General features: G+C 41.5%; 1 protein-coding gene across 1 annotated transcript in view; it reads right to left on the bottom strand.

Moving 5' to 3' along the window:
• Positions 1-21285, bottom strand: part of Pdfr (Pigment-dispersing factor receptor) — a 291502-nt gene that overhangs the window by 20070 nt on the left and 250147 nt on the right. The window contains exons 9-11 of the mRNA XM_071595271.1: positions 13099-13168; positions 8381-8466; positions 7781-7964 (exon numbers count right to left, since the gene is read on the bottom strand). Coding sequence (XP_071451372.1) covers positions 7781-7964; positions 8381-8466; positions 13099-13168 — 340 coding nt within the window. The remainder of the gene's footprint in view (positions 1-7780; positions 7965-8380; positions 8467-13098; positions 13169-21285) is intronic.

The raw sequence follows: 21285 nt of genomic DNA, 5'->3' as shown, positions 1-21285 counted from the left end.
CACAGTGCTATCATTATTCGTAATTTTTTGACGAAAAATGCAACAAATACCATCCAACAGCCACCGAATTCACCTGATTTGGCTCCCTGTGACTTCTTTCTGTTCAATCGAGTTAAAAAACCATTACGGGGAACGCGTTTTAGCAGCCGAGAGGAAGTAATGGAAAAATCGCAGGATGGACATACCGAAAACCGAATATAAAAAATGTTTCGAGGATTGGATCAAGCGCTGGCATAAGTGTGTTGCAGTCGATGGGGATTACTTTGAAGGGGACAATATAGATTTAGATGAATAAACTTGTATTTTTAATTTTGTGAATAAATTCCGGGAAATTTTTGATCAAGGTAGTATACACAACTTTTATCTACACAAAAGCCCCGCAATCCACCAAAAAAGTGTGTGGCAGGGGGTGCAAGCACCAGGAGGGGTGAGCATGGAATAAGGGAGGACGAGGGAGAGGAAGGGAAAATACCCTCTCTTAAAAACCTCAAATAACATGCACATTTATTCTCATGCTAGAGAAAGAGTAACTAGTTCGGAACAAGTGCTAATTTCACCAAATAAAAAATCACTAGTCCCCTGGCATACTATTATTATTATTTATTTATTTACAAATTACGCTGCAATTAGGCGATTTTCCTGGTGGCAACGGTCAAGTTTGGTAAATGATCACTGTTACAATAAAAAATACATAACACACGCACTAGAAAAACAGATAGGAGACAAAATATTCTTACATGCAATGACACTTCCGTACAAACGCATTACGTACAAACAAACTTCCACATCACATACAAACAATATTTTAATAACTACAATGAAGTTTATTACCCAGTGGCTGATTTACATTTATACTTAAAACTTCTAAAATTGGATGGAAAGGGCTCAAAAAAACCTCCAGGCAGCTGGTTCCAATCAATAATAGTTCTATTTAAAAAATAGTACTTTTTCCTATTTGTTTTTTGCGTCCTATTTTTATTTTGAATCTATGGTCGTTTTTTCCCTTTAAGTTAGGCTTTCCCATCTCTTTCCATAAATCTTCCCACGCTTCATCCTTTTTAACAATTCTATACATCGCGCCTAACCTACTCCTTTTTTCTTCTATTTTTCAAACTCTCCCATTTCAGTACATCTAGTATTTCTGTGACACTATCTGTTCTTTTGTACCTTCCGAGTACATATCTTGCTGCCTTTCTTTGAACTTTTTCTATCTTTCTAATATATGTCCCACCTCATATGGATCCCATACTATCGAGGAGTATTCTAGGATAGGGATAACCAGTGCCTTATATGCTTTTTCTTTCGTGGCTACGCTACTCCCTTTTAAATTTCTCATTACCCAATGCAATACTTCAAAGCCCTTCTGCGTCAAATTATCTCCTTAGACTTCACACCCAAGATCTCTAGTTAAATAAATGCCTAAATATTCGCATTGACTGGTACATGGGATTCTTTCTCCAAAGAGGGTTCAAATTTCCTTTCCTACATTCTTTTTATTTGAAAAATGTATTTGCTTACTCTTACTTATATTAATGCCCATATTGTTATTTGTAACCCAGTCACCAAGGCGACCGATGTCATTTTGTAGTATTACGCGGTCATTTACATGCTCTGCTCGTCTGTATACAATGCAGTCATCAGCAAAGAGTATTTATCATTTGAGAATGTAATTTGTTGATTGTTTTACGAAACAAGAGAGAATAATAATGAATCGCGACCTTTTTTAAACGACAGACCTCCACCAAACCAAGGCAGACCACGCAAAATGACCGGAAAGCAAGGGGAAGAATGTCCTGTGCGTTCAATTCATCACGCAACCCATATTCCCCGCCCCTGAAGTCAAACATAGGGAATGAAGCACCCCGCCGGTGGCAGCGGACGGCGTGAGGCATCGCCCCCACCCAGACGGACCTTTTGACTTGTCCTCATTCCACGTTCACTTCCGTTTCCTTCGCTATTCCATCCTCCACTTTATCGATGGCCCCCTGAAAAAATTCGCGTGCTATTGTTTTTGACCTATCTCGTTTTATAGATCTTCACTAATTTCCTAAAAAGGTGTAATCATTTTGTTCTCACTCTAGAAATCTCACGGGCAATTAGTCGCTCCGTCGTCAATCGTTATTTTCTTCCTTGTCCCTCTTACTTAAGATATCACTTATCTCCAATAAAGAATCGACGTGTAAAACACTAGCAACAGTGAAATGAGCAATTCCACTCTTGCCTCGCTTCGACGCTTTAACTCCCCGTCCCAAGTGTCGTCCCATCCGTCTTTAATCTTCAAAGACCCGCGACTGCGGATTCCCTCAGCCGTTAGTTCTTCCTTTGACCAGAATCCGGCCTTTCCGATCGTCCCCGCAGCAAACTCCCACCCTCCCCTTCTTCCTGTCTTCCCAGTTTTCACCGCATGCCACCCAAACGTCTTCTACCGCCCTTTCTTATTTTTCAAAAAAATCCCGCCCTTCTTATCGCTTGCTTACTCTCGAACTCTCACCGGGCAATTAGTCGCTCCGTTGCCAAGAGTTCCTGTCTCCCTTGTCCGTTTCACTGAAGACATTCGGACGAAAACGATTTCCGAGCAGTATAAATTTCTCTCGACGTTTCTCAACAAACAAAGGAGAGGAGGAAAGAGCTTCTAATATATCATTTTTATTTCACCGAGTAATATATTTACAAAAATTTTACTGCAGTATGAACAAGCAAAAAAGTTAAAAATAATTGTCGTGATACCTTAAATTAAATTTTCCCGATGTTTTTTACCAAACCATGCATGTTCTCCCCGGGTAAGAATAAAAACTGGCTCTCAAACATAGATACAAATAAAACTGTAGCTCCTGAAGGAATCCTCCATTCGATTCTAAAGGAAATTGCGAAAGACTTCGCGGTGCGTCGATGTCGAAGTAGATGAATCAAAGTTCAGCATGTCGCGACCGGGAAACCCTAAACCTCGTCCAAGCGGAGGGAGTTAGATTACTATATCCAAATCACTTATTCTTTCTTCATTTCCTAACTACTTTGCCCATCTTCGCGGCACCATGCTACTTTGTAAATAAATAACTACTGTTCCACCTATTTTGGTTCATGTCCTCCGGCCTAATGTTTATCTTAGCCTTCCTATTTCTTGAGAATCGCATTATCTTTATTTCCTTATGTTTCTTATTAGTTTTCCTATTTCCTATTAGTTGTCATAACATATCCATCCCACTGATTCTGCTATGTACTTGTCTTTGAATGACTGGCTATCATTTACATGACCATCCTCAAATCCAGCTGATGTCATTAATCCTACCTCTACTTTCCCTCCGGATCCTATGGCCCTTACAATTTCCCTTCTTGGTAAAATGAAAAGAACAGACGATAATGGCTGTATCTTTCTCCCTTGACTTACACTTCTCTTCCCGACTCTCCATTCGCCATCCGCTCATTTCCATTCTGAGGCATTTGCAGGTTTTAAATATGCCCTCAATCTTTCCTTTAGTTTCGTATTTCCTGGAAAATTTTAATAGTTTTACCCAGATTCTCCTGGTAATGCGCTGAATCTAATTGAAATCGTATTCTCTTTCATGGTCCAAACTCACCGGCATATTTTATCATACATAGATTTCCTCTAAATATTCTTTCCATATTGTCAGAACTCTACGTACACACGACAGCTTCTATAGTGAATTTAATTAACATTTGTATGGAACTGAGTTCCCCGCTAGCGTATGGTACATACAGGACATGGTTCGTCCGGAAAATAAGTGTACTGATTTTTTCCCGCCGCTCCAAGCGCGCCCAGCACCGCTCTGACGGGCTGCGATTGGAGGGGGTATGTTGGCAAGCGACGCTGAAAAAGGCAGTCGGCTCTGAGCTGTGGTGTAGTGAGGAGCTCTGTTAACGCGAACCTCCACGCTCGACCCACGTCACGGAACGCGATGCCGAAGTTTTTGGAGCAGCGTTATTCCATCAAATTTGCGGTAAAGCTTGGGAAATCGTCTACCGAAACTGTCGGTATGATTAACCAGGCTTACGGGGAGTCAGCCATGTCCAGAAACATGATCTTTCGGTGGCACAAGATGTTCGTGGAGGGCAGAGAAGAGGTCGACGACGAACCACGGCCTGGACGCCCATCAACGACACTCACGGACGAAAATGTGCGAAAAGTTCGCGATGTACTGAACTCTGATCGTCGTCTTAGTGTTCGGATGATAGCAGAGTAGTGTAATGTGCCAAAAACAATAGTGCACGAGATTATTAGGGAGCAATTACAGATGCGAAAAATTTGTGCAAAGTTGGTGCCGAAAGTGCTCAGTGATGATCAAAGACTCAATCGTTTGGAAATCACGACACAACTTTCGGATTACTGCAAAAATGATCTCGGCACCACCGGACTTCTTTCTGTTCCCGAAGATAAAGAGGAGTTTGAAAGGAACGCGATAAGGGACTTTGGACGCCGTCAAAGAGGCCGTGACGACGTGTCTTCGAGAGGTTCCCGATGATGCCTTCGCGGGAGCGTTCCAGGAATGGGAACGCCGCTGGAACAAGTGTATCGACTCACAAGGGTCCTATTTTGAGGAATATTAGCTTAAGATATGTAAAAGTGTAATAAATTTTTTTTCTTGAGCTCAGTACACTTATTTTCCGGACTAACCCTGTAGGTTTAAACCTCTACGCGCGTCTTTTCAGGGATTTTGAATGTTTCTTCCCTTTACCTAACACTTTCAGCACTCTTCCTCTCACTTACCCTTGCCCATTCACACCTCGTGCTACCACACCATGCAATACACCATTTTGTTGAAACACGGGGCGTTTATGCAGATTTACTGAGTGCTGGGAATCTCCCAGTAATAACACTTCAATTCCTTTATCCTTTCCTGGAAACTATTAGCACCATCAACCCTGATGATCACAGTGAAATGATCTTTCTCGTCAGTAGGGCCTCACGATGACGGATTTTTGATTTCAGCACGGGTTTAGGAATATTGTACCATGTGAAGAACAGCTTGGTCTTTTTATTTGTCAAATCCTAAAAATGGAGAATGAGAACACACTACTACTTGCTATAGTTTTAGCTGCCAAGGAAGACTTTGCCAAAGTCCCTAACGAAAGGTTGATGCATCCATTAAAATAACATTGCATCAGTGAGGAATAATTGAGGACTTATTACATTCCCTCGACCAAGCATGAGTTAGATAGAGTTTAGTCGAGGGAGAAGTAAAATCAGGAGATCCAAAGTGAATTGCGACCAGGTCTCTGTTATTCTCGCTAGGCGTAAGCGACGCAATTTCCCTCATTAGCACCCACATTTGACTGTTTGCAGACGATACGTGCGAGTTCGGAGGAATGAGGACTTCAGCAGATAATGTGATGGATGCTCCCTGGCGGTCCAGGACAGATATCGGAGTAGAGTAAAGAATAGGAGGTAAAGAATTAAAAATTAATCATGAGAGTGATCCAATATACATCTCTGAAAGTTTGAAACAAACGAAAGGAGTAACACGAGCGAGAGTTATAAAATAGACAGGGGAGATTTTATCATTTCAAAACGGGCTGAATACTCCTTTAATTGATTTTACATTATTAGAAAAATATGCAGGCAAACTTTGAAGAAAATATGCTTCACTAAACAGATTACTGGAAAATGCAAAGGAAAAATTAGGCACAAATGTTGCTCCGCTCCAATCAGATCACATTTGGAATGCGTGGAGAGAACATGTTTGATGCCAGCGTGAGAAAATGTTATTTAGAGAGAGGGAACAGGAAACCTGAGTTTCGTTGCGACATCGCGGGAATTATTATGATACCGTATTACGTGTATTGGTGGACAGGAAGTAAAACAAACGGAGCAGTGCCGGGAGTGAAGGGGGAGGAGAGAGGAAGATTGCCGGAAGAAATCATAATGAGACAGAACTAATAGATACAGAGCATATTGATAGGCAATGTGATGCTGAATACTGTGATGGAGGGGAGAGTGTTGGGCAGAGGAGGGAAGGGCAAAATAGGACAGGGATGTTGGAAGGAATGAAGGGAGGAAGAGGAGCATCTTCTGAAGCAAGATGCTGCGCTGCATTTTTTTAGGAGAAGCAAGAGAAATGGATTACCTATACTGTCTAATTACCTAATAATATAAACTAACAAACGCACAACTCATACATACATTCAAATGAAGAAGGGTGCGTTGGCGTTGGCCAACAACAAAAATATAGAAAAACACATGAAAAAAGGACACTTAAAAGTATCCCGAAATTTTTGGTGGTAAGATCACCTTCCGTGGCGGGAAGAAGGAACTGAGGTGAGGGTTCAAGAGAAAGGGATAGGACGCTGGATGGAAGGGGAAGGCGGGGAAAGGTTTGGGAGGGTAAGAGTTGGGAATAGAAGGGTCTGGGAGCGGAGGGGGAATGAAAATATCTGGAGGGTGGGTAATTAGTGTCCTATATGATCTCTGACTCATTCTAGGAATTCAGGATTCAAATGTATGCCTGTTCTATTGTTTTGAGTTTGTGAGGAGGGTGGGAGGGACGCTAGAGTTGTGATACTTGAGAATTTATCAAAGGGAGTGTTATTTTGGGAGGCATGCTTTGGATTCGGGAGCATCCCAATCCGGGAAGAATATTTACAAATAAAGATAATGCGAAATTTCCATTGAATTTGAAGCCAAAGTTACGCTATTTTATTTCGTCGTGAATGCCAGGTCCTTTGCGTGGCGTGACTTTCTTCCGTTGAACTGCCTCCCCCGAAAGCAGAGCATCCTCCCACGGTCACCTCTCCGGAAACCACCGTTGCCATGGCAGTCACGTATGTCAAAAGAGTGTCTCCATTTAACTTTGCCAGGGCTTGCATTCACAACATTCTGTCGATTGACTGATTTCTCAGTTTTTGAAGATGCTTCGTCATTCTTGTTCTTTCGCAATTTTTCTGGACTGAATGCCCACCAACGTTGTTAGATTCCGAAAACTAGGTTTATTGACTGCCCAAAACACCATTTTCTCTCATCTACGTTGTGATACATATTTTAGTCATTACTAATGGTATAGAGCTCATATTTATAATAACTAGAAGTAAATTTCAATTATGTAGGCAATTTAATAGCCTCAATCAAACGTATTTGGTAAAGTTATTTTGGCGCGTGCATATTAACCTATCTTAAATGTAACAATTTAGCGGGTCTGTAATATAAACAAAGTATGTGCAGATATAAATACAACCAACATTTTTGGTAAGTTGTCCAAAGCAGTGTTATTAATAAACTTATATACAGACTGTTTTTGATTAATTTTCCGAATTAGTACATTCGGCATGATTGTGACATTATATCATACATGAAGTGGAATCTAAACCGGAGTGACTAGAGAGGAGAAACTAAAGCGGAGTGCTAAACTGGGTGAGTATACATAAAAAAAAGGTGAGGAAATATGCCAGGAATAACCATAATTTTAAAAGACTCCAAACTTTTTAAGGAATATCAAAAGTAAGATATACTCATTATTGAGATTAGAAGTCTTTCAATATTTTTATCCTCTAAGAAGGTTTTTTTATCAGAGTCAGTGCGAAAGTTGGACACGATTATTTTAACGTATAAACCCTAAATTGATATAGATAGTAAATATTTTTGTTCCTACAGTTGATAATGTTAAAATGCAGAACTCTACCACTACATTGACTGACCGAAATCAATGACAAGAGCCTTTCATCACTGATATTCTTTTTTCCCGAATTTTTGAACTGAAATTGAAACCGCGGCCGGCATAGCTTGAATAGATTTTTGGGGTCTTTGTTGAAGGAATTCGGAAGAAATACCAACCTCCCCGTTGAGAAAGCAGTAGAGAAAGGCGATGAAGAGGCCCTGGAAGGACGTGAGGAAGTGAGTGCCGTAGGACCACAAGGCGAATTCCCAGGCCGTGCGATCCAAAGGGGCTTCCGCCATGTTCACCACGTTGGTGATCCCCAGCAGGGGCAGCAGAACGAGGGCCGCTCGCACTGCTTTCCTGGGGGGCAAGATGACAATAGAGGGTTAATAGTGTTCAGGAAATTCTTGAACATCGGTCAAGTCATGCACATGCCTACATTCCCCGCTCACAATACTTTAAAAGTATTATTATGACGTTGAAAGGTATTTTTAATGAATTTTGGGAATTAAAAAGAGTGACATTAAAAAAAATAAAAAATGATAATAATGCATGATAACATGTCTGAGAGAGAAACCCCTAAAATGAGGTTCGTTAATCTATATATCCCCTGAATGAGGATCTTTTTGGCATTCACCATATTTCCATTCAATTGAAGGGGTGCTCTTAAAATTGAAATCCACGATGAAGAGGTGCCCAATGTAAAGGGAATTCGTGCCACAGCAGAATAAATATATCGACAAAGAGTCAACAGAGTAAAAACAGCGACTACTCACCTCACTTGCTCAATTTCACTGGTATGGCTCTGGCGTAGCTTCACCACTAGTACGCGAATGATATTCAAAAGGAACAGGAAGTTAAGCTGAAAAAAAGTTGATCTAGTTTAGTACTTTTTACTTTGCTCGAAAATGCAATTACTCCAATGACCTGATTATAAAATCTCAGTTTTATAAACGCTTTTTGACAAAAAGAGTTTTGATATGACATAAAAAAAGAACTATTCATGCAAAAGTACATAACAGAGCACAATTAGATAAGTTACATAGATGAGTGTAATAAGAATAGCTCTGATATCTTGCGAATCTTGTGAACGAGATTTATAAAGTAAATTACGTACAAATATATGAACAGGTGTATATATATATATATATATATATATATATATATATATATATATATATACACATACATAAACACTTCATGAAAGTCTCACTGACGTGAATAATAATGTATAACACTTAGCACTAGTAGACACGGACAAAAACACAGAAACACACATAAAAGAGTCTCACTATTTTTCGAATTTTCGGTGGTCGTCAAGGAAGAGAGGGACAGAAGAACTCTATAGTTCTATCCCTCTCTTCCTTGTCATCCGTGCGTGCGTGTGTGTGTGTGTGTTTCCCCCTCGCACAGAGAGTGCGAGTGGGAAACCGAGAGTCCGGTAGTAGTAGTTTTTAGGGGAGGCGACCGACAGCTAAGGTCATTTGCGCCATAGGGGATGGACAGGAAAGGATGAAGGGTGGAGAGAAACCCGGCGTCGGCATTAGCCTACTCTTTACGAAAGGCGCCAAGGGGTCCGCAGCTTAACGCCCCATCCGACGGATGCCGTACTCACTCAAAGTGCCCTCCACAAAGCACTTCAAGCAGGGATCGAGTTACCTCTGAAAAATATTCAACACCGCCGGGATTTGAACCCGCGCCCTCAGGGTGGGAGGCCAGTACGTTAGCCCCCACACCATCTCGATCCCCACCGAGAGTCCGGGTGGGCAGTTTTAGGAAGAGGTCTAAGGCTGGATTAACCATTATGACCGGTGGTGCTTAACGTATATGTGGAGGAAATGATGAAAGAGGCATGGGATGAACTGGAGGTAGGAATGGAAGTGGGTGGGGAATTTGTAATATCAGTTAGGTTTGCATGTGACCAGGCTCTCGTACAATGATTCTTTTTAACTTTAAAAATTGTGTCTAAACTAATCTGAAAGCCCTGATCGTTTGCAACGGGCCTTTGGGGACCTTTATCCTTCCCGTGCGACAATTTATCGGTTGAGTCATGAATTAAGAAGAGGTCGAGCTTCGTTGAAAGACGAGGAGAGGAGCAGGCGTCTGGCGACTGTGAAAAACATCGCCCCTTTGGCAGAATTGGTGCGCGAAAACAATTGTGTGATATTTACGACTATGAAAGCCTCACTAAAGATTGCATCCTGGGCAGTTTCTAAAATCCTGCACGAAATTCTTCGAGTCAGAAAAATTTCATTTCAATGGGTGCCTCACACTCACAGACAAAGCCAAAAAAGGATATCCGTGTTGCATGGTGGGAAGAAATATTGAAAAAAAATGACAGAAGCAATTCTAGGAGCGTTTTTGACATAGTTACTGGCGAAAAAACGTGGATTTATCAGTGTCATCGTGAAAATAAGCGCCTGTGAGGATTTTTCCCGACGGACATCCACCAAAAAAGTGAAGCGGCCTCAGAGGTCGGAAAAAAAGTGGTTGCAACTTTCTTCTCCAAAAGCGGTACTGTCGCAACCGTTTGCCCCTTAGAAGAATAAAGGACCGTTACTTCTTCGTGGTGCCCAACAGCACGTCCATCAAAAGTTTTCGGGAAGCTTGAAGAACGGCGGATGAAGGAAGGGCTGCGGAAAATCGTCCTGCACCATGACAATGAGTTTTCGCACACGGCTAATCTTACAATTAATTCCAGGAGCCCACAGGGGTTAAACCAATGACTCACTCATATTACTGTCCTCTCCTGACCCCATGTGATTATTTCCTGTTCCCGTCGGTCACAAATTGCATTGCGTGGAAGAAGGGTCTCCAGCCCTGAGTGAGCTTTTGAAGCCTGCAAAAGTCAACTTTCAGCACTCGAGGAAAATGAGCGGAAATACTGTTTCGAGAAGTGTTTTACAAGGATGCAAAAATATACAGAATGCTGTGGGGAGTATTTTGAAAAAATAAAGTTATCAAAAAAATTTCAAGTTTCTTAGTTTTTGTGCCTCTCAAAACTTTCTTTGCGACCCACGAATACATTTGAATTATATAATGAATTTTCCGAGCAATCCTTTCTCTTCCCCTAAAATGCGGAAATGTGAAGCCTAAAAGGAAAAATTACTTGTTTAGAAAAGGGGGCTACAAATGCCTAGAGTGCGTGCTACAGAATCAATTTGAAAGTTTTGAGAAAGATAGTAATCCCCGAAATAATGAGGATGCGTGGAATCAGCTTAGCAGTGTACAAGTTCATTCCCAGTAAATTTATACAAGATCACACAGAAATCTTGATGGTACTCCGCGGATGTTAGAAAGGTACTGCGACGTCGATGGCTATGTCACGCCAAGATGAAAAATATTAGGAATGGTATCTCTAGTGACAAAACGAATGAGATCACTTAAGATTATATCCTTTTTTTGATTTTTGTTAACGATTTGAACCGCGAAGAGAAAAGTGAGATTAGGATGTTCGCGGATGACACGGTTATCTATCGGGAGATATCTGGGGATGAGGATCGTTTTATTCTTGCGCAGGATTTAGATTGCATTACCAAATGGTTTTCAAAATGGCGACTACCATCAAATCTTAATAAACGTTCGGTGGTAAATTTCTTTAAAAGATCAACGGTATTTGTTTAAAAATTAGCTGGAGTTGACCTAGAAGTAGTTGATACGGTAAAATACCTAGGTGTTACAGTCACCAAACAATTAACTTGGGGGACTTACATACGTAAAGTCTGCGGTCAAGCATATGAAAAATTGGGATTCATTAGACGCATTGTCGACAAAAGTGACTCGAAGGTCAAGGGACGTTGTTACCACGCTCTTGTAAGGCCTCATTTAGAATACGCATGCAGCGTGTGGGACCCGAGTGAAAAAGGTCTCATTCGGGAAATTGAGAAGGTTCAACGCCGGGCAGCCCGTTTTGTAAAAAATTCCTACGATAAAACGCAAAGCGTCACCGAAATGCTCATGGATTTGGGGTGGGAATCATTGGCAGAGAGACGATTCAATGGAAGATTGAAATTATTCAATAAATTCAGATCCGCATGTTTCAGCACCGAGGTCTCGCTAATTATTCGTACTCCTACATACATTGGTCGCTTGGATCATGCATATAAAATTTGGGAAATAGCTGCCGGACCTAGCAGACTCAAGGACTCCTTTATTCCCACGGACAAGACGGGACAGCAACTGCAGGGTTAGAGATAGCAAAAATTCCACTTGCCACCCACAGCGTCAAGGGAATGATGAATAGTCCTACTCAATAGCATATACTTCCACTAACCTCTAATGTTTGGTTGTGAAAGCCTTTCCCGCATGGCCGCATTAGAATTCCGTTAAATAATGCAGTGCTCTGTACATTTCTGCTGCACATTCGACACATTGCTCTGCCTTCTCTGTTTTTAAGTTTCCCCTTCCATCTCTCGTCTCTCTCTGTGGGGGGGACCATCCCGCTACCTGCAGCGTTTGGGCCACAGTCCTGACCGGTGTCCTTGGGGGAGGAGATCGTTGTATGTTGAATGACCATTTGGTATTGGAATTGCGCTTCTTACTTGCCATATTCTAGCTTTCATGTTATTGGTAACATTTTTACTGCATCCTAAGGTGCAATTATTTGTTAGCTAAAAGTATACAATGTTTTTAAGTGCGCGTAAGAGCAAAGGGTTCCTACATGGATACAATTCCCACTGTGGGTGCAGGCTTGCATGGATGTGTTGATTTTGGATGTGGTTTTGCTCTTTTACGAATAGTGACCTAACACCCCCCGCCGCACGCCCCTGCGGCAAATTGCGGGGTATGGTGTACATATATTTATAAGGGAATAAAGGTAGATTGGAGTCTTGAGATGTTGGCGTGGAGGGGGTGGGAAGGAATGAATTGTGCAAATATAACATAAACAAAATTTGTGACGTCGTGGGGAGGAATCCTTAGGGCGCAAAAAATGTTAATGGCGAGCCCTTTGAAGTGTCATTGGAAATTTGAAGACTGAGAAGAAAGAATTCAAAAGGTAAGCAAGGCAGAACGAGAATTTCAATGCGTTGAAGCGCTTCCGTGTCCATGATCTCATCTGTCAACGACTTATTTGATAAATGCCTGATTTCCTGGTGACATTTTAAATACAAATGGACGACCTGAGGACTTGGGTCAGGGCAGCATTCCGCATTTATACACATGTCAAATATTCAAGAAATATGATATGAATCGCAAAAAAACCTCCAGGATTTATCCCAATGGGGGAATACAATCTACAGTGCAGTTTTGCGTAAATATTCGAAATATCCATTAAGAATAAAAATTACAATATCTTATAAGATCAGTACTAGCAAATTTCAACGTTGCTAAATTAATAGCTCAAAGTTTCTTGTAAAAGTACATCGCTTTGAGCGTACAAATTTATTACGAATTCCATTCATATGGAATACATTAAAATAAACAACAGAAAACCAAAGGGATAATATTTAGGTTCTAGCAGGACCTAGGTTCAAGTCCTAGGTTCATAGCTCACCAAAATGACTCCTAGCCGAGGGCCCTCGAGGATCCAGAAGTATAAGGTTAAGTTGTAACCCCACCAACACCTGCAAAACACACCGAAAAGAATTAAAAACCTATGCTTCAATGCAATTTTATATGATTTCAATGCAATTGGAAATGAATTCCATTCAATACAATGGATTCAGTACAATTTAAAATTTTATTTTAAATATAAAATACAGAATAGTTGAAGCTTAGTTACGGTTTGGTACACTAAGATGCCAGAGGGACACAAGTAAAATTAACAGTAGTTTTCCTGAGCACAATATTTTCTAGGTGTTACGACCCTTATACGAGAGGGATTTTAAAGAACCCTTTCTTCCAGAGGCAAAGACGGTCCCCTCAATCATTTCCATCAACGCATTGGTACCTTAGATTACACAGATGCATGGTCCTGAGAAAATATTGAATGGAGGCCTTTGAGAGAAAAGTAATGAAAAATATGGAAACATATTAATATGCTATAAATGTTTTCCATTTATTATAGTAAGAAGTAAATTTCCCAATGTATCGAGAAAAGACGGAAGGCAGAATGTAATCATCATAAAATCAGATCTTAAGATTTTTGAGCAGTGACTTCATGATCATCAACCTTTTCACACAGGTCTCTCAATTTATCGCGAGAAAGCTCTCCAATTCCTTTTCGCTCTCACTTCCAACACATTTTCTATCCATCGCATCCACCTTCCACGCCAATGCTTCTTCCATTTCTTCGACTTTCTTCCAACTGGCCAAAATTTGTCAAAAATTTGTGGAAACCGCATAAAAAATGTGCTCTAAAGGTGCGTAATTACATTTATTACCTCCTCCGCACGAGCCATGACTACCTGTAATTGCACCTTTACTCCATTCATCTGGAGCATTTAGTCCAATCTTAAGTTCACTGATGATGTCAACACCTTTTCTCGCCAGAGACGCATGTCTCAATGAAGTGCTCTCCAAATTTGCAATCGCAGTCGGCCGGCAAAGAAGTTGTAGTAGTAGTAGTTTTGAGGGGAGGCGACCGACAGCTCAAGCCATTTGCGCCATAGGGGATGGACAGGAAAGGGTGAAGGGTGGAGAGAAACCCGGCGTCGGCATTAGCCTATTCTAATAACGAGAGCCGCCAAAGGGTCCGCAGGTTAACGTCCCATCCGACGGACGGTGAACTCACTCTAAGTGCCCTCCACAAAGCACCTCAAGCAAGGATCGAGTTACCACTGACAAATATCCAACACCGCCGGTATTTGAACCCGGGCCCTCTAGCTGGGAAGCCTGTACTTTAGCCCCCGCACCATCTTGATCCCCCCTGCAATGGAGTGTCTTCTTCATGCTGAAGGGAAAATTATTGATTAGTTATTATCCAACCTTGTATTTCAGCTCAAATTTTTCCTTTTGTAGATGAATTCACATTGTCTGACCATTTTCATTTTCAAAAGCTAGAATTTTTCAACACCTACTAAAAAGGAGAAGTCTTCTCTTCAGAATCATCTCCCATTCAACCGATAATGATATGTTTTTAAAATACGTTAGTCAACATGCTGATTTTTCCCCTATGCAGATTGCTTTTATTTATGTTTCTCTTCCTCGACTTCCACGTTTCAATTAAGACTTGTGATGCATATCTTGGTCTTACGTCGCTCTGTACTCGTTCGTCATAATCGAAAAACCCCTATTTAATCACTTGCATTTGGTACTTCTGAATTAACAGTGGTAATGGAACATTTCTCTCATGATTTCAATCACCTATTAGTGCCCTAGCACTAGAAAGAATTTTGTCCCTGGGAAGAAAATAGAATCCATCGTCGATATCTCAAAATTCTAAAATTTATACCGTCTTCAATTTTTTCTATTTCAGTCGCCCAGCTAAGAGCTCTCTTTTTTGCCTCTCCTCGATATTTATGAAAATTGTCTTATCATTAGTTGTTTGCTTTGCTTGAAGCTCAATTCTAGAGTCAAGAGGGCGATAGGCGGTCGACAGCCAGATGACGTCTCCCTGGCTACTTAATAGCTAATAAAATCACAGGCTGAACGCTAACACAATCCTGAGTGACAAAACGCGTTGCCTATGACACCTTAATTAACCAAAGTACTCGGCGTGTTTCAGGCTCATCGAAAAAAAAATGCGTCCAAGATTTGTCGCTTTTGACGAAGAAAGAATAAAATGAAACCTTGAGCAGTTTTGGGAATACCTCTATCTGCAAACAAATTGCTTATGTGGACTGAAACGAAAAGAGAGGCTGGGTGTGTTGGGGAGGAGAGGAGATTGTTGGGAGAAATCATAAGGAGGAAAAATGGATTGAAGGTATATCGATGAGCGAAGGGATGATGAAGAAAGCAGCGGAGGGGAGAATGTCGGGCCAACGAGGAAAGGGTAGAAATAGTATACGGGTGTTGGACGAAATAAAGGGACGAAGGAACTTCGACGATCAAGAGGGACTTATTCTAGTGTTGGATGTCAGGTTCTATTTTATTAAAGAGGCATAAGAATGACCATACTTGGTCATTCCTATGCCCGGCAAGTCAAATATCCGTGGTTCGAGTCCCGGTCAAAGAAATATTTTTGCACTTATAATTTGCTCAATTTCTCCTTCCCCACCATTTTTGTAATTATCTTCGGTATGTTTTCCTTATATCTATTCCCATGTGAATGAATATTTGTTCGCTATGTGGAGGGTTTTCGTGTTTGAATGTGTGTAAATATAAATCCTTCCTATGGACTAAAACCTTGACGCGGTGGATAGGCTCGTGCATTCCGATGACCCCTAGATCTGTGCCAGCTAGATATAGATACTTGCTCGTGGTAGGGTCACCCATGCCAGATAGGTCGAAGGTTAGGAGCCAGACGAAAGTTAGTCCACGCAGCGTCTGTTCCTCAGTGAGGCGGCTGCAATCGCGTCTGACCCCAGTGGGGTGGGCAGGAAGTGATGGTGTCACGTTAAAAACACTATTGAGGAAGGCAACGGGAAACCACCTCAATTATCATTCACAAGATAAATATGATGGACAATAGAGAGATATTGAGTCCTGGCAACTACGGGGCTCGGCCCAATCGGCCGTGTGTCGTGCCCGGCAGCGGGGGAGGCAAAGCTTCCGCGGTCGTAATCCCACGAAACACTTGCAAGGGAAAACCAGCAGCAGCAGGACAGAAGACGCAGAAGAAGAAGACCACATTAGTTAGAATAGGAACGTGGAATGTTAGGACAATGATGAGGACAGGGAAATTGCAGAATGTTAAGCGAGATTAAGCGAGAGATGGAAATGGGAAAAATAGATATTTTAGGTCTATGCGAGGTGAGATGGAAAGATAGCGGGTATTACTGGACTATAGACTGGAGTATAGAATGATATACAGCGGTGGGGACGAGAGCCAACGAGGGGTTGAATTCATAATATTGAATAAATAGGTAGAAAGAAGGGTAGTGAACATATAAGAAGCAACGGATATAAAATCACTAGAAGAGATAAAAGCAAAACCGACGGACTTGGTTATTCCTAAGGTATCCATGCCACCAATCAATCTTAAGGAGGCAGAAGTCGATAGGGTGTACGATCAGCTATGGGACATAATCGCAGCTGTTCTCGCATGAAAACATTTGATATTAATGAGGGATTGGAATGTAACGGTAGGAGAAAAAGAGATGGTGAAGAGGTTGGGGACTACAATTTAGGTATAAGGAATGACCGCTGCCAGAAAGCCATTAGATACTGCAGAATATAGGGGTTAGTCATCCCCAATACTTAGTTTTGACACCAAAAAAAAGGTGTAGGTATACACGGCAAATGCAAGGTGACCCAGAAATGTATCAGTCAGATTATAATATGGTCTGGCTAAGAATAAGGAGCAGTGTGATCAGCTCGCATAGGTCCCTGGGAGCGAATTGGGAGTCTGATCAAAATTTAGTTTTAGGAATTGCAGCGTTCATTTTATTAAGATAAGGCACTCATATGGAAATAGATATAAGGGAAAGGGATAGGAAAAGTGTCAACTCTGAACCCTGACGATCTACCATTTCTCCTTTGGTGAGTGAAATATAGTAGCTCCCTAACGCCATCTCCCGGCCAAAGGATCGGGGCACTTGGTTGCATAGCGCACCCGTAGATCTCAGCCTAGATTACTTTTCCTCGCTCAAGTCGAAAGATCCGGTGCTCAAGTCCCGGTCAAGGAAATATTTTTGTGCTTATGACCTGCTCGATTCCTTCTTCCGCACCATTCCTGTATTTGCCTTCTGTATGTTTTCCTCTCCCTTTTCCTTTTATCTATTCCCATGTGAATGAATATTTTTTCGCCATATGACAGGATATCGTGTTTGAATATATTTATATGTATATATATATATATATATATATATATATATACATCTATATATTATTTGATGAATGTCTGCATACACATGTCCCTCGTCAGAATCACCATCAGTATTTCAATCCTAGGGTTGATTTACTGCAGCCCTTCATTCAACCCTTTTGAATGTCAATTCCCTCATTCCCTGATACCTTCTCTGCTTTACGTCCTTCTTAATCTGTCCTGTATGTGCATACATGTCTCTTGGTCTTTCTCGTGGAATCTTCCCTTCTATTTTTCCTTCGATTATATTCCTAATCTATCCATTGTGCCTCAATGTGTGTCCAATCCATCTGCTTCTTCTTTGCCGTGGAGTTTTCCATATGGTCCTCTCCTCTTCTGCTCTTCTATATACTTCCTCGTTCGTTACTTGGTATGTCCATTTAATCTTCCAGCACCATGTTTCAAAGGTTTCCATTCTTCACTGGTCCATTTTCCCAAAATTCCAAGTCTCGGAACCATATAGCGCTCCACACGAAGTCCACACCAAAGTTACTGCGGACTACTTCCTTGATTCCAGCCTTAGGTTCTTTGAACATATTAATTGCCTCTCCTTCATGAATGCGTTCTCAGCTTGGGCTATTCTTCGCTTGATGTCGGTCCAACTTCTTCCATCCCATGTTCTGCTGCTGCCCTGGTAGATGAAGGATTCCACTTGCTCTAGTTTTACCCCTCGAATGGTGATGTCTGCATTCAGCTTCTCTCTTCCACGCACAAGGATTTCAGTTTTCTTCTTGTTGATGTTCATATTATATTCCCCCAGCACTTGGTCCATAGCACTTCAGAGTTGCTCGCAGGTCCTCTCACGTTTCCACCACTAATATGATGTCATCTGCAAACCGGAGCATGCTGATTTCTTCTCCAATTACCTTGGCTCCTTTGGCACCCAATTTTGTGTTTCTTTTATTTCCTCTTCCAAGCAATAGTTGAATATTGATGGCGAGAGGTTGAATCCTTGTCTTACTCCTATGCTTATCTTGGCTTCTAATTTTCTTCTAATTTTCGTTTGCACTGTTGTAACTTGATTCTTGTAGAGGTTATGGGTAATTCTTTTGTCGTTGTAGTCCAATCCAAGCGCTTCTAGTATCTTGTACATCTTGTCCCATTCGACGTTGTCGAAGGCCTTCTCCAAATCCACGAATGACAAATATAATGGCTTATTTACGTCTCATTTTTCTGCAGCACCATTATTGTTTTGTTTTTGGCCACAATTCGCAAACAAGTAATGATGTGTGAACAGGGGCGTTGTCATGGTGCAAAAGCCCATTTTTGCTCTTCCACAAATCCAGGCGTTTGTGGCGGATTGCCTCGCGCAAATTGCGCATAACTTGCAGGTTATATTCCTTATTTACCGCTCTACCCTGTGGCAAGAGCAAATTTGGGTGGTCGCGGGCAAAGTCATTAGAAATGTTAATGCATTGCTGTTTTTGGTCAAATTTGAGCATTTTGGTACAAATTACGCGGCGACCCGTGTCATGACCAAATCATTGGTAAAAATCGAATTGCACGAGCTAATGGATATGTTTAGGTCCTCACCAACTTCTCTAACAGTGATTCGATGATGTGCCAATACTATTTTCTTCATTTCATCAATGTTTTCTTCTGTTGTTGACGTGCTCTGGCGTTACGTCTTTCACATCTTCTCGGCCCTCTGAGAACTTTTTTTCCCACCGTTAAACGTTGCTTCAGTCCAAGATGGCTTCTTCATACGCCAACATTTGGAATGCGTCCGCGCACTTAATTTCTTGTTCCACACAAAATTTGATACCGATTCTTTGATCCATTCTTTGGAACAGGCAAAAAAAGAAGACAAGCCAAAAAAATTGCAAGCAAAACAGCTGTCAAAAATTAACGGAACATGGAAAATGGCCGAAATTATCGGCATAAATGAGAGACATAAGTACCAACTATACGCCGCAAAAAATTCAAAAATCAAATATGCCCACCCCGCGAAAGTTCAAAATTCGTGATACTTTTTGAACAGACCTTGTATACACCTGTACTATCACTTTATCCGTAGGTTCTGACTTTAACTTTATCATCGATATCCTTTCGTTATATTTCCAGCCCGATATTATTTTCCTTGCCCATTTCTTTGTGAGTACGATGCCTACTCCTGCAATTTTCTGGTCGTCTCCCGATTATATCGCCCCGTAGCCGTCGCTCCAGAAGTAGTTCGCCCCTTTGCAAGGGTTCGGTCAGTGCTACCGACGATACCCTTCACTAATGATCGTCACTCGATGCCAAGAGATGAGTTGCACCCTTAAAGAGGGATGTGGCGACGCAGCGGGGCTCCACCCTCACTCGAATTATATTCGTCTCCCTCCCTCGCCCTACCGCCTCCCCACTCCATCTATGCGTGGTGTCCATTTTCTCCTCCGGCAATGGAAAGAAGAAGAGTGGTCGGAGGACAATGATCGCTCTCCCGGAGACGTCTCCTTCTTCCGCCTCCCCTACACATACACTCACCGTCATTTGAGCTACCCCCGAATCCATGTAAGCGAATGTGTATCATTTGTGACCGCTGTTCGGACGCGGGGACCACATGGCAGAGCGTGCAATTGTGTCGGGCTAAATGGTGGTTCGAGAGTATTGGCAAGAAAACACATGAATTAAAGTATTCTCCAATGAAAATAGATGAAAAAGATTTTCCTTTTCATCGAAATCGACAAAAATATCTCTGCGATTCACCAAAAAGATGTGTGGCAGGGGGTGAAAGAACTAGACGGGAAAGGTAGGTGATGGGGGAAGATATGGGAAAGGAAGGGGGAGGGGAAACATACTTAGTAAAAATCTATGAAATAATGCACAAATTTATATACATGCTGGAGGGAGGCTTCATTTAAAAAAATCGGAAAACTCTCCTAAAAATCTAGTTATTTGTTACACGAAAATGTTTTATTTTTCACAATTTTCATTTCATATTATTTTGTAACTTTGATATAAAATTCAGGTGTCATTGGTTTCACTCCGTTGATATGGCAACAGCAGCCGTCACCAGCAATAACATTGTTATCTCGGCTATGCATCCCTGTAATAATGAAACACACTTTGCGCAAAGACGTCAATAAGATTTGTACTCGGAGTCCCATGATGATATCAAACATGCTTGGCAACATTCTTCGTGAGTTAATCGCTATTTTTTCATTTGTTCGGGTTTCGCGGAGTCCAATGGGCAAAAAGACTTTAAATAGTTTTTCTGTGAGCAACGCGCGGATGGCATTGAAAAACTTTTCAATATGCCTAACAGTGCTCTTCAACGACCACGCAGTGGCAGACTGTTACGTTTACTTCTGTCAGAGCACTGACCACAATTAAGGGTCAACGTTTTTTTTTATTTAAATGCTCTGCAAGCCACCACCAGGGTGTGTGGTAGGGGGTGGATACACAGCAGGCTAATTTCGTCCCGAATATTTTTAGCCTTCTGAGGACGGCCGATATTATTATGATCCCTTATCTTTCTGGGAGAAAATGACATATTAAATCAATCTGTTCTGAACATAGTCTCTCTAATTTTATTAACCCGATCTCTCCTACCGTAGTACGATGGGGGCAATAACACATTTTCCACTTCAATGCTAAAGAGACGTCCCTCCAATTTATGTGAGCGATTAAATCTGTAATTTACCCTTCTCCCCGTGAGTGATGCCTAGCCTAGCTTCTCTAAAAGTTTTAATGTACAACTCCGTTTATCATGACAACGTTTTACAAATCTAGCTCCTCCTCTACGCTGAACGCGATCCGATTCGGCAATCAATCCAACTTCGTGAGGATCCCATACATTTAATAGAAATATATTCCAAAAATGAGGTGCCACCTACGACATATAACATTTCT

This window comes from Hetaerina americana, unplaced genomic scaffold, assembly GCF_022747635.1.
Source record: "Hetaerina americana unplaced genomic scaffold, ioHetAmer1.1.p SCAF_7, whole genome shotgun sequence".
NCBI classification, from domain to species: domain Eukaryota; kingdom Metazoa; phylum Arthropoda; class Insecta; order Odonata; family Calopterygidae; genus Hetaerina; species Hetaerina americana.
The sequence above is the reverse complement of the archived record's forward strand: the minus strand, read 5'-3'. Positions and strand labels throughout refer to the sequence as shown.